Source organism: Xenopus tropicalis, chromosome 1, assembly GCF_000004195.4.
Source record: "Xenopus tropicalis strain Nigerian chromosome 1, UCB_Xtro_10.0, whole genome shotgun sequence".
NCBI lineage: Eukaryota > Metazoa > Chordata > Amphibia > Anura > Pipidae > Xenopus > Xenopus tropicalis.
Window position 1 is genome coordinate 127937812 of NC_030677.2, and position 12536 is coordinate 127950347.

Below are 12536 nucleotides of genomic sequence, written 5' to 3' on the forward strand. Positions count from 1 at the left end.
ATGCCAAGTGTAGAGCAATGTCACAGGGTGGGCACAGTGATGGGTGCAGTGACATAAGGGAAGGGCATGGTGACGTAAGGGGTTGTGCCAATGATGTTAAGGGGCAGGATATGATGTATCGGCCTGTAATTGGCCGTAATCTGCATCAAACAGGGGGACAGACATGCCCAGTTTTCAGATGTCGAAAAACAAGGCAGGCAGTTTTGAACCAGGAAGTCTATCTAAACACAGGGCTGTCCTGTCTACTAGGATGATAACCCCAGTAGAGGCTAATGGTTTTGTTCACCTTTACTTCAGGCAGTTCCCTATAGGGGTAACCCATCCAAGGGCTGGGCCTGTTTCACAGTTGGGAAGGGGGAAGCTGTTTCCCTTTCCACGTTAAAGTATTCCTTAGCAGTTCTGTAGTTGGACAGGGGTATCAGGTTTCCCTAATCTTTACAAAGAAATGTTACCATGTGCTTGGGCTCTCTTCATTCACTTTCTGGAAGCAGATGTAGGCCTCACAAGGAGAAGTGTGAAGAAAGATCTTTAACAACTTACTCTAGGAGAAAGAGATAGAACTAGGGCTGCTAGAAGAAGAACCAGAGGCTCCACTGATAAGGCCAGGATGGGATAGTACCTTGTGGTGTCACTTGCCAGTATAGGGACTCAAGCCGCAGTTCTTCGGAATAGGAGATGCATGGAGTAAAGCTCCACAGTGAGCATTCTTTAAGCACTGGGGACTAAAGCTAGCCATACATGTTCAGATTTTAGTCTTCTTCTGACGAACGTTCAGATATCGATCGTACATTTAAATGCAACAATCTGAAACTAACATTCAAACTTAAATTGTAGACTAATGCCCTTAAGATACAAATCGGAGGATGTTCTGAACATGAAATAGTTGGCAGACACTAATCCTACGAAAGTGACTTCCCTTGTAGGTCCCCAAGGGCATCATTCGATACACAATACACACGCAGATTTTATCTTTATCAAACCTAAATTTTCTAACCTGTCTGATCATATGAACGACCGATCGCCATGGTACGAAAATCATGGGGACAATAATTCTGAGCCCACGCATGGTCCAGAAATTGTACGATTTTATTGCTACGTGTATAGCCATCTTCATTTCCTTAATACATTTTACATAACTGACATTAGGGCAGATTTATTACTAATTGTTGGGTTATGACATATTGATCTCAGAAAAAGTAATAATGATCTTTCTTTTGCCTTATTGTTTCTTTTTCTCCATCAATCATTCTTTTTTAAAATCCATGATTAGACTTTTTTTTAAAATAAAAAGTTTGCCAGGTTTTAGAAAGCAACCTTTGATAAAAATACAATCATGTAATAAAAAAAACACTGATATGCAGGAACCTGACCTTTGAATAATAATAAACTGGCCCCTAAGTCTTTAGTGGGATGCCTGTGAGAGACAGTGAAGATTGGAGTGCAGCCCTGCTTTAGAAAGTTTCATGGTAAAGGGATGAAATTATGATTTACTTCTCTGGGAAGTGTCTAACATTTTGGCAAACCCAAGAAAAGTAGTATTTCCTTGACCTTAAATATGTCTCATTTTTTTTGTAAGAATTTAGCAAGTGATACACCTGGAGGCAAAAATATAAAGCATGTGAAAAGGACCCAAAAACATTTACAATTAACAACAGCAGTTAAATATAATATTAACACGAAATAATCTTTTACTATTTGATATAAATAAAACCAAGAAGAAGAATATTGCTTAACTAAAGAGGAAAACTACAGATATATGATGCTCGTCTTACACTGAATATTTTCTTGTAGCATTACTCTGAGCATTTGAATGTATAGAAAACACAACTTAAAAAAGAAAAACTTTAACATTATTATATTATGACAAGTCTGCCTAATGTATTTTTTGTATTCCAGAGTATAACCCCTGTAACTGCCCAAATACACCAGGAGATGGCAATAAAGTTCCTCTTATCGCCTCTCCAGTTGTTGGACACAATTCATCACATGATGCTTTCCATTATTAGCTTTATTCAGAAATCTCTGTAACATGTAACGTGCAATCTGCTGTATGAGGAGCACAGCACAGCTTTCCCCAAGGCACAAGGCATCTTAATTGAACACCAAGGGGCACATTTTCTATGCACCCTGGGTAATAGAAAGTTACCTTCCCCTACAGTGTAATTAGCATGATTGTAATTGTATATTTCATGCCATAAATGGAGTACACTGAGATATCAGTCCTGGCAAAACCCATCGAAGTCAACAGAACAAATCTAGTGGGCAACAACTTGTTGGCATGGAAAGGTGTGTATAAAAAGCATTGCTTTTCAATGTTGGTTTTTACATGGCATTTTCTTAGAGCTAAGAGCTTAGAGTTTTATACCAGAATTTTACACTCAGCTACACATTCACCTAAAATCATTGCAGATGTGATGTTTAACAGCATATTACTGTATTGGAAATGTGCATTGTATTACAAAGCCACTTTTGTACCTGGGCCTCTAAGCCTTCAGTTTACGACTGTAAAAAAAAAAAAAAATCGAAACCTTCTGTTGCAGATACTCAAACAAGCCAGAAGGTGTCTCTAAGACACAAGGAGTGATGTATTTTTTTTTTTTCTCAGTATGAAACCATCAGATACAACTCAACCAACCCCTCCTTTTCAGAACTTGGCTCTGCTGGTTGTATGCCCAGTTCTTTAAGCTTCTCTAAGACAGCGGAGCTCAGCAGTGGATGGGCTGCGGTCTTTGAGTTCTCCCCCCTCACCCTGAATCTCATGGCTTCTCCTCCACCCCACCAACTGCAGTGCAGTGTCAAACTGGTCTTCCTCAGTGAGGAGCAGAGGAAGGGAGGCGAAGACAGTAGTGGATGTGGATTACTGCAGCTGTCCAGCAGCTCAAACACCAAACTCTTACAACTTAATGTCCATCCTGGAGAAGATGATGCGGACATAACCATTACAGATGGTGAGGAATCTTCTTTAACACTGCCTATCTCACTTGCAGTATGTTACCTTACGTAGGATTCTACAGCAATGATGAACAGGCTTGATTTAACCCTTTTTAGTGCTACAAAACCAATATAATGGAGACAAATACATACCAACATATAACTATAACTATGACTATTGGGAGTTTTGATTTGATCACATACAGCTTTGTAACTTAAATGAATGTATGTAAATTTAGGAGGATTTTTAAGCAAACACTAATAATAAAGCCTTTATATAGGTCTTTATTTATATTAGACCTCACTCACTGTAACCACGGGTAAATATTTCTGTACAGTGACTAAAATTTTACTGCATGATTTTCCATAAACAGTTTTATCAGTGAGCTGCAGCATTCCTCATGTGAGCATTCCTTACTTTCTCATCAGGGACCTATACTCTTTCTAAGTATGGCAGGAAGTGAACTCCCTAAAATGTTACACCTTCTACTGAATTATGGCAGCTATTGCATAAATACATATGTATATGTTAAGACAATCATGATTTAAAAGTAGTTTTATTTTTTTTTTTAAATGTTGTCCATTTAGTTAGTATTACTGGGGAATAGTAGAGTATGAAAAGTTATCTGACTTTGCTATGTAACATGTTGGCATTATATAAAGGATAACAAATCAGATCTCCACAGTCACTAATCGCTGAAGAAACTCAGTCACAGTATTTGTGGATAATACCAACACACAAATAGTATAAAAAGGAGAGGAATTTAGTGGACCACCTTTCACTCCAAGACTAAACACCTTCATCTGATGCGCTAATCTCAGACATTTGGTACTATGGGGTTGCTATGCATCTGCATGTTTGTGTTACAGCTAGCATTCTCCTTTAAAACCTTCTATATACTACAAAGGTTATACCCTGTGTATCTGTGAGAAGAAGAGGTAGTGTTTAGTATGGTTTTCCATACAGGTGCAGTCATGAGACACAGACACAAAGTTTGACATTTGGGTATTTGTTCAGGCAGCCATCAGCATTAAGTTCTGCGTGCTTGTGGTTGGGATTTTTTTTTTATGTGCAGTTGCCCTTGAAATGTGAACAGAAAGCTTGGGTTAAATGCTTTTTAAGTAGTTATTTGTTTCAGAGAAAAGGGAGCCTATAGTACAAGGTGATTTCAGTCGGTTAAATTGTCTGGGAATAAATATCTGTTTCCAAAACAGACTAAGTTTTATTCTGTATAGTAAAGTGTTTTCTAGAGCCTGTAACTGTCAGTGTTTATAACGTGGATCTCTATCAGGCCAAACAGTGCCTTGTGGCTTAGTATTAATGAAAATGTCATGTCCCTGCGGTGGCCAATAGAATGCAGCAGTGAGGGATATCCCAGCTACCCATACCCAACAAGAATTCTCACATAGCTGTGCCAAACTCTGAGCTCATTGCAACAGCTGTGGCTCATCTCAGGTTAAGGCAAGGTAAACAGTATACACATTGTACAAACATGGATCATAAATCAGGTCTTACATTCTTAGCTACCTTTTATAACTGCATTTTTAGATTTTCAAATCATTTTGTTTTTTACATGCTGACTTCTAGGTATTCCCACTTGCGCACTCTTGTTTATGTTGTGTGGTGTTCATGCAGTATTAATCTTGCGTTTTGTTGCTATAACAATGTAGCTTCCAAGAAGTATAACAGTTTGAAACACACTTGCTACAATGTACATTTGAGTGGTAGGCGAGTGCTGATAAATATATAGGGCTTGCTTTGATGCCACGGCTATCTATATGTTCAGTTGCTTGCGAAAATGCTAAAAGGGATTGTTCACCTTTGAGTTAAGTTTTAGTATGATGTAGAGAGTAATATTTTGAGAAAATTTGCAATTGGTCTTCATTTTTTATTATTAATAGTTTTGTTTTTTTCAATTATTTCAGATTTTGTTCAGCAGCTCTCCTGTTTGGAGTTTTGGCAGCTATGGTTACTAAGATCCAAATCACCTTAGCAACCAGAGTGTGGTTTAAATGAAAGACTGATATATGAATAGGAGAGGACTTGAATAGAAAAATTAGTACCAAAAAAAGTACAAATAACAATAATAAAGAATAATACTAATCACAAAACAATAGGCTGATGGGATCAGTGACCTGATTTGAAAGCTGGAATTAGAAAAAGGCAGCAAATAATTCAAACTATAAGAAGTAAATAATGAAGACCAATTAGAAAGTTGCTTAAAAGTGGTCATTCTATAACATACTAAAACCTAGCTTAAAGAGGAACCACCCCTTTAAAGAACAATACAACCCCCTAATTCATTTCTGACTATTGTAATTACTCTGATAGAACAGGGCTGCTTTTCAACTTTCAATAGCTGACAGCCCTACCACACATAAGGCTTAGGCTAATGCCACATGTAGCGTATTCTCGGCAAGCCGGAAAAAGCCCCAGAGCTTGAAAATCCTCCTGCCTGTGCCTGCACCTGAAAGCAGTGAATGTGCTTGAGTGCAGGCACATGTAGGTGATATCAGCTACATGTGCCTGCACTTGAGCATATTCACTGCTTCCTGGTGCAGGCACAGATAGAAGTTTTTCAAGTGAAGGGGAGTATTCTTGTGTTTTCGGCTTGCCGAGAATACGCTACGTGTGACATTTTCCTAAGAGACACAATAGTGTACAGCTTATTAGGTGCCTTCAGTGCACCCTCTTTTCCTGCAGTTCGTGTGGGTGAAAGTGCATCAGGTACCTTGTGGCTAAACTTGTGCTAACTCCTGAAACTTAGGGGCAGATTTATCAAAGTGTAAAAATAGACCTCACTACAGAAAAACCCGCCACTTTCTTACCCACTTTCTCTTCATTCCTAGTAGTTTTAGAAGTGTAAAAATAGACCTCACTACAGAAAAACTCGCCACTTTCTTACCCACTTTCTCTTCATTCTTAGTAAATTTAGAAGTGTAAAAATAGACCTCACTACAGAAAAACTCGCCACTTTCTTACCCACTTTCTCTTCATTCTTAGTAGATTTAGAAGTGTAAAAATAGACCTCACTACAGAAAAACTCGCCACTTTCTTACCCACTTTCTCTTCATTCTTAGTAGATTTAGAAGTGTAAAAATAGACCTCACTACAGAAAAACTCGCCACTTTCTCACCCACTTTCTCTTTATTTCTAGTAGATTTAGAAGTGTTAGAAGTGCATTACTAAAGGGTGAACTCTATCTTTCAGCCATTAATAAATTTGCTTTTAAAAATCCCATAAGAATAAATAGAGCGTGAGTAAATTTTTTCTGTTGCAAGCTCTACATTTGGATAAATCTGCCCCTAATGTATATCCATGAATCATTTGAAACCACTTCACAGTCAGGGAACTATCACTGCATACTGCTCTCATCTAACATTCAAAGTTTATCGTTCCATTTCGTTTATGGGTCTATCAGCAGAGATCGGAGCTTACAATATTGTAAATAATAAGTAAGGCTGGATTAACACAAATCAGATGCACACTTCACAGACCCTTCGGTAGCAGTAAAATCACAGCAGCTTAAATTCACATTTAAAATCCTGACACAGTTAGTATTCCATGAGGCTCAAGTTTATATACTCTCACAATTACATGAAAATAAAAACATTTATAGCAGCTATAAGCTTTTAAATTTTAATTTACATTTCCTATGCAGGTGCCTTAGTGCATAGATTGTGCTTAGTCTCCATTTAGTCCCTAACTATGCTGGGCTGTGATGGGGTAGCCTCTGCAGACATGCAATGAGTATTGAATAGTCAGAAAATTCAGCATTAACCCAATGCCCATAACAAGAAAGATAACAAATATATATCTATATAATGTATTTAACTGCCAATATGGCCTGTGAATAGTAGGTCGGGGGATCTCCCATTAGCCCTAAAACAGATCTGGGCGACAGCAGCTCCTTCCTTTTATTGCCCAGCATGAGTATGGACTGACCAGGGATGGAACGCAGCCTATGCAGGGAACCTTCTCAATGGAAAAGCTTCCCTTGCTGGTAATTTAACACTTGGCCCTGAATGGATCCTTGATTTCTGTAGTGCCTGTAACTGAGCAATTGCCATTAGACTATGGATGTAAAAGTAGAGTATAGATGCAAAATCATGTCAAAGCTCTTGTACCCTGCAAATATATATCTAAGATGGAAGTTAAACAATAAAAACAATGAATATTTCTATATGTATAACTACTGTAATATGAAAGGCCTGTAGCCTTGTGCCGCTGTATGATGATGGAACTGCAAGGTCACTTCTAATACGTTAATATATTTTACATAAGGGGCTACATTATTCCCTTTATATATATAGTTAGTTTTGAACTATGTTGAACTCTTTTGTTTGGCAAGACGTTAAAGCTTTAGCTTCCTGTAAGGTGCAATAAATGATAATGAGCAGGTTTGTCACATGGAAATCCTATTTGAAACAGCAATATTTTCATAATACATTTTTCATTTTCTCAGTTGAACTGTTACAGGGTTGCATGATTGCCGAATGAATGCCAGATGTGGGCTCAGGTTTGCCTGCTGTGAACAAATATTTTTTGTGCTCTAAAGACATCAGTCTCTCGTTCTGGACAGCTCCAGAGTTAGCTTGGGAAATTAATTTTATTACTTTCTAGTAGATTTTTGTTTAAAGAAGAGGGAAGAATGAGGCCAGCATGTGAATGTAACTGCTACTGTCATTTTCTTGGGGCTGATGGTGGCTGAATTAGGGTTTTTCATTTTTTTTATTAACAAAAAAACTCATTCAATGCATGATTACTTGTTATTATGTTATGGCAGAGATATCTTAGCTTTTATCAGGCCCAGATTCCCAAATTTAAATTTGGCCGATGCACCTTGTGGGCTTCCAGGAATGGAAATATTTTATAGAGGAAGAAGAAGCTGGACTGGAAGTACATACTTTCATTGTTTGTTGTTGTGCATGTAGTGTTACACCAACTAAGATGCACAGATTACTTTCCAGTGGGAATCACCATACTTACACAGTGTAATTTTTCCCGCACTGGAAAGTAATCTGTGCAACTTAGTTGGTGCAACAGTTCCACAAAAAAAAAAAATCAAGGGAATTAACAAGAATTTGACAGATTGTAGGGACCTTTGGGGGCAATAATTATGACACCTTGCGAAGCATAAGAATTAAATTAGAAGTTCTCAAAGTTTTTGGTTCAAGCTCTTCTTAGCCCATTATGAGCATAGATATAAAATAAATACATTCTGTTGGTCCAAGAACATCTTAAAACTGCAGTGTTCCCAGTAACTGGGCTGGGCTTCCATGTTTATTTAGGAGATCTACTACAGGAGTACAAAGTCTGATAGTAACACATGTGATATTTAAGTCCATTTAAATGTATTTTGAACTGCAGAGATCAGTTATTTTAATGTTGTAATGTGATATTGTAATGCTAAACCCTTCTGAGGTTTGCTAGACGGTCAAGTGGATGTCTGTGCCCATTTTACTTAGATACCAATATGTAACTGGAGTTTGTAGTGGGAGGCATTAAAATGTATTTTTATTTCTAATTGAAAGACTAGAAACATTCTGCACACAGCTCAATCCTCATGATGTATGCTTAGTGACTGCTCCTCTGCTGTGTAACCAGGTGGGCTGTGAGTATACATCATTAAGCAGTATTCCTTGGCCTGGTAAATCATACTACTATACAATTTATTACACATTTACTTAATCAGGCCTAATGTGCATTCCATGTACAGGTACGGGATCCGTTATCCGAAACCCGTTATCCAGAAAGTTCTGAATTACGGAAAGGTCATCTCCCATAGACTCCATTATAAGCAAATAATTCTAATTTTTGAAAATGATTTCCTTTTCTCTGTAATAATAAAACAGTACCTTGTACTTGATCCCAGTTAAGATGTAATGAATCCTTATTGGAGGCAAAACAACCCTATTGGGTTTATTCAATATATAAATGTATTTTTAACAGAATTAAGATATGGGGATCCAAATCACAGAAAGATCCCTTATCAAGAAAACCCCAGGTCCCAAGCATTCTGGATAATAGGTCCCATACCTGTACCTCTAATAATAGATGTGTGATCTCCCTAATGGTTGGAAAGGGGCTAACAGTTGCAGAACCTTTTTAAATGGAAAATGAATTGGAAAATGTTTCTTAAGGGCAAACAGAAATATAATAAATGTTATTAGGGATGTATCTCTAATACAGGTATATGATTTGTTATCTGGAATGTTTGGGACAATGGATTTTCCAGACCCAGGGGTCTTTGGGTCTTTAGGGTCTTCATATATAAGCCTACTAATAATCCTTTAAACATCATGATTCTGTCATGTTTTATGGTATAGTTTTTATTACTGCATTACACTGTTCACATTGCAAATAACTGATTCTGCCATTTAAAATTATATTCTTGAACCAATAAATGTATTTTTTTTTAGTAATAATATTGGTGTGTAGGCACCATATCAGTGCATTGTGCCTGAGTCTGAGCTTTCAAAAGGAGCCAGCGCTACACATTAGAACTTTCAGATAACCTATGGTTTCTCCTACTCCCATGTGACTGGAGGAGTCCCAAGCCGAACTTGGATTTTTTACTATTGAGTGCTATTCTGATATCTACTGGGAGCTGCTATCTTGCTCCCTTCCCATTGTTCTGCTGATCGGCTGCAGCTCAGCAGTAAAGTATGACTGAAGTTTATCTGAGCTCAAGTTACATGACTGAGGGCACCTGAGAAACTAAGAATATGTCTAGAACCATGTCATATGTGTTTTTTAAAAAACATGTTTTTATTCCATGACTGAATCCCTTTACATAAACGCAATAGGATTGTTTTTCCACCAATATGGATTCATGCAGCGTAGTTACTATCAAGTACAAGGTGCTGTAAAAAAGATTACAAATATTATTTGCTTGAAAACTGACGATGGGAAATGGCCTACTGTAATTTGGAGCTGTAGCATATATAAGTTTCTCAACTAAAATTCTAACCAACTGCAATCTATTGCACATCTTTCATAATTATATCCAGAATATTTGGGCTTAAATGAGGTAAATGCTTGTGTCTGTAGCTATGGCTATTACAAAAGTAATAATTTAAGTCCTAGGGTAAAATTAACAAGTAAAGTGTGAAATGCAGATGTCAGGAAAGAATAAAAAAGGGGTAAGAGAGAAAGAACTACATTATGGGATGGTTTGAACAACAATAATTTTAATGTGTACGGAACACAACATTAACATAAAATAATTTTTTACTGAAAAAAATGTACAACGTTTTATGAAAAATATAATTCACTTTCATTTTGACTAAATCACAGACATTATCATATTTTCTGCTACACATGGGCACCCGTTTTTTGCAGTCATGCTACTCTATCCCAGGATCACATAAAAAAGCCTCGGCCCACATATTATAGATCAAAATGGATTTATGGATGCTATTAAGTTACTTTAGGTGTATGTGGCTTTTTATTATGGGTTTAAACAAGGAATATTCGTTAATAAGAATGAAAATTTGGTTTTGTTACAAGCAGGGTATACAGGCACGGGTGGCTCTAAGTGTCTTCATTAATTGTCTGGTTTATAGAACAGTAATTAGTCCCCTGGAAGGTTTCATAGTGGGTGAGTGTATAAGCCTCTCCATTAGCAGTTTCATATGGAGTAGTGTGCATCAGTCAGCTACATAATTTTTCCATCACCTGAACATGCTTTGATAATGGGACCCTGCAGAGCAATCATTTCAGAGGGCAACTGAGTTAATAATTATATTTCGTTTTTTCTAGTAACCTTTTATTTACAACATAAAATGCATCTTTGCTTCAAAATGAAACATAATAGGTGAAAATCTCTCCCATTGTATCTCACAGCACTGCGTTACAAAGGGGCTACACGTCACTATGTTCAATAAGTGCAACCATAGTCACTGACTGACGATAACAATTTGTCACTCTAAATTAGCAATTACACTGGAGGATGGTAAATGTCAGGCTAAGTTCTATGAATATATCATTGAAAACATTAACTCACTGCTTTATCTGAAACCTGCTTAGATTTACAGTAGAGATCAGATGCTTCATTCACCTAATGTTATAGTGACCCTAACTTTGCTCACTAATCTCACACAAAGATTTACATTAACTCGATGGGATCTTCCCATGACTACAAAGACATAAGTTAGTTTAAAGACCATACTGAAAAATCCAACTGTTTTTATCCTGTAATTATTGGTTAAGCCTAGTGATTCCTAGCATTTATTGTACATACGCCATCATCCACAACAATCGTCAGTTTCTGGTGGATTCTGGAAGTTGCAGGTCAGCAGCATATGGAGTGCTATAGGTTTGATATTCTTACTTAAGACAAATTGTGGTATTCCAGAAACTGTGGTAAGCCATCAAAATGAAATAAACACCTACTGAAAGATGTTTTATGCACTTGGATTTCTAGCAAATGTAACTGTATGCACTGCTAACATGGTGTCTATGAAGATTCTCATTCATCCAGGTCATGTATCTAGTAGAATTAATTCTAAAAACAACTGGACTTTTCTGAGTTTTTCTTGAAAACGTTTCACCGCTCATCCGAGTGGCTTCTTCAGTTCAAATGACTGGTAGGGAATTCCCTGGTATTTAAACCCTTGATGGTAGTTCAGACACAGATATCCAATCACAATGGTTCCATTGAACTTATTCAGTTAGGTGTTAGTTGAAACTGACAGGTGTAAGAAGGTGTAACATTGTGACTGGATCATACCTTCTTACACCTGTCAGTTGTTTTTAGAATTAATTCTACTAGATACTGTACTAACATGGTCATAAATAAATTAACTATAGGATATCTTCTCATTGAGTACAGGCCTGAGACATTTCTAAAGATCCTCCTATTTTCATCTGAGACAATAATTGTTTAGGACAAGCGATATTCAACCTAGTGCTCTCAAGGCTTTAACCAAGGGCCTTTCAACTCCTAGCACCAACCTAGGCTGGTCTAGGGAATGCCACCCCCCCACACCAAGGGCATGCTGAGTCACTACTGTAGATTTTGCCTGTATGCTTATAGATGACTGTATAATATAAAGGTTTTGCCTTTTAGTATCACAAATTGGATTAATATGGTATTGCTAGCTTCTGTTAATCTGTCCATTTGCCCACACTGGGGAAAACAAATCTTTCAGATATACTGCTATCTGGACTATTCAATGCCTTGCAAAAGTGTTCAGAATAAGATAGAGACAGCAGAGCACTCAGATTTCCCTTCAAAAATTATTTACATAAGAAAAAATGTAAGAATAAAATGTTTTTGGAAATGTATTTAAGTGCCCTGCGGTTTCCATATTATTCTGTAATATTTGGGGATCTTCCAGGTTCCCCTACAGTGAGCACCAAAGAACAAAGAATAAATATATTGATACTAATACATTAAATATGGAAGTGCATCACCAAATATTAATTCTTTGCAAAAGTATTCCGACCATTTACCATTTGGCTCATAAACATTTTTTTGAAACCACATTATTTGTTACAAAAAATATGCTGTCTCCACTACACACATATTATTTTGTAGAGCTAGGATTTGTAGCAATACCAGCTTTAATTATGCTGCAGTAATTATGCACCAGCTTTG

General features: G+C 37.1%; 1 protein-coding gene across 4 annotated transcripts in view; it reads left to right on the forward strand.

The window, feature by feature from the left end:
* The first annotated feature begins 2010 nt into the window (after positions 1–2010).
* Positions 2011–12536, forward strand: part of carm1p1 — a 47128-nt gene continuing 36602 nt past the window's right edge. For all 4 annotated transcript variants that reach the window (XM_012952634.3, XM_031890667.1, XM_031890668.1 and 1 more), the window contains exons 1-2: positions 2011–2286; positions 2606–2948. In XM_012952634.3, coding sequence (XP_012808088.2) covers positions 2669–2948 — 280 coding nt within the window. In that variant the 5' untranslated portion in view covers positions 2011–2286; positions 2606–2668. The remainder of the gene's footprint in view (positions 2287–2605; positions 2949–12536) is intronic.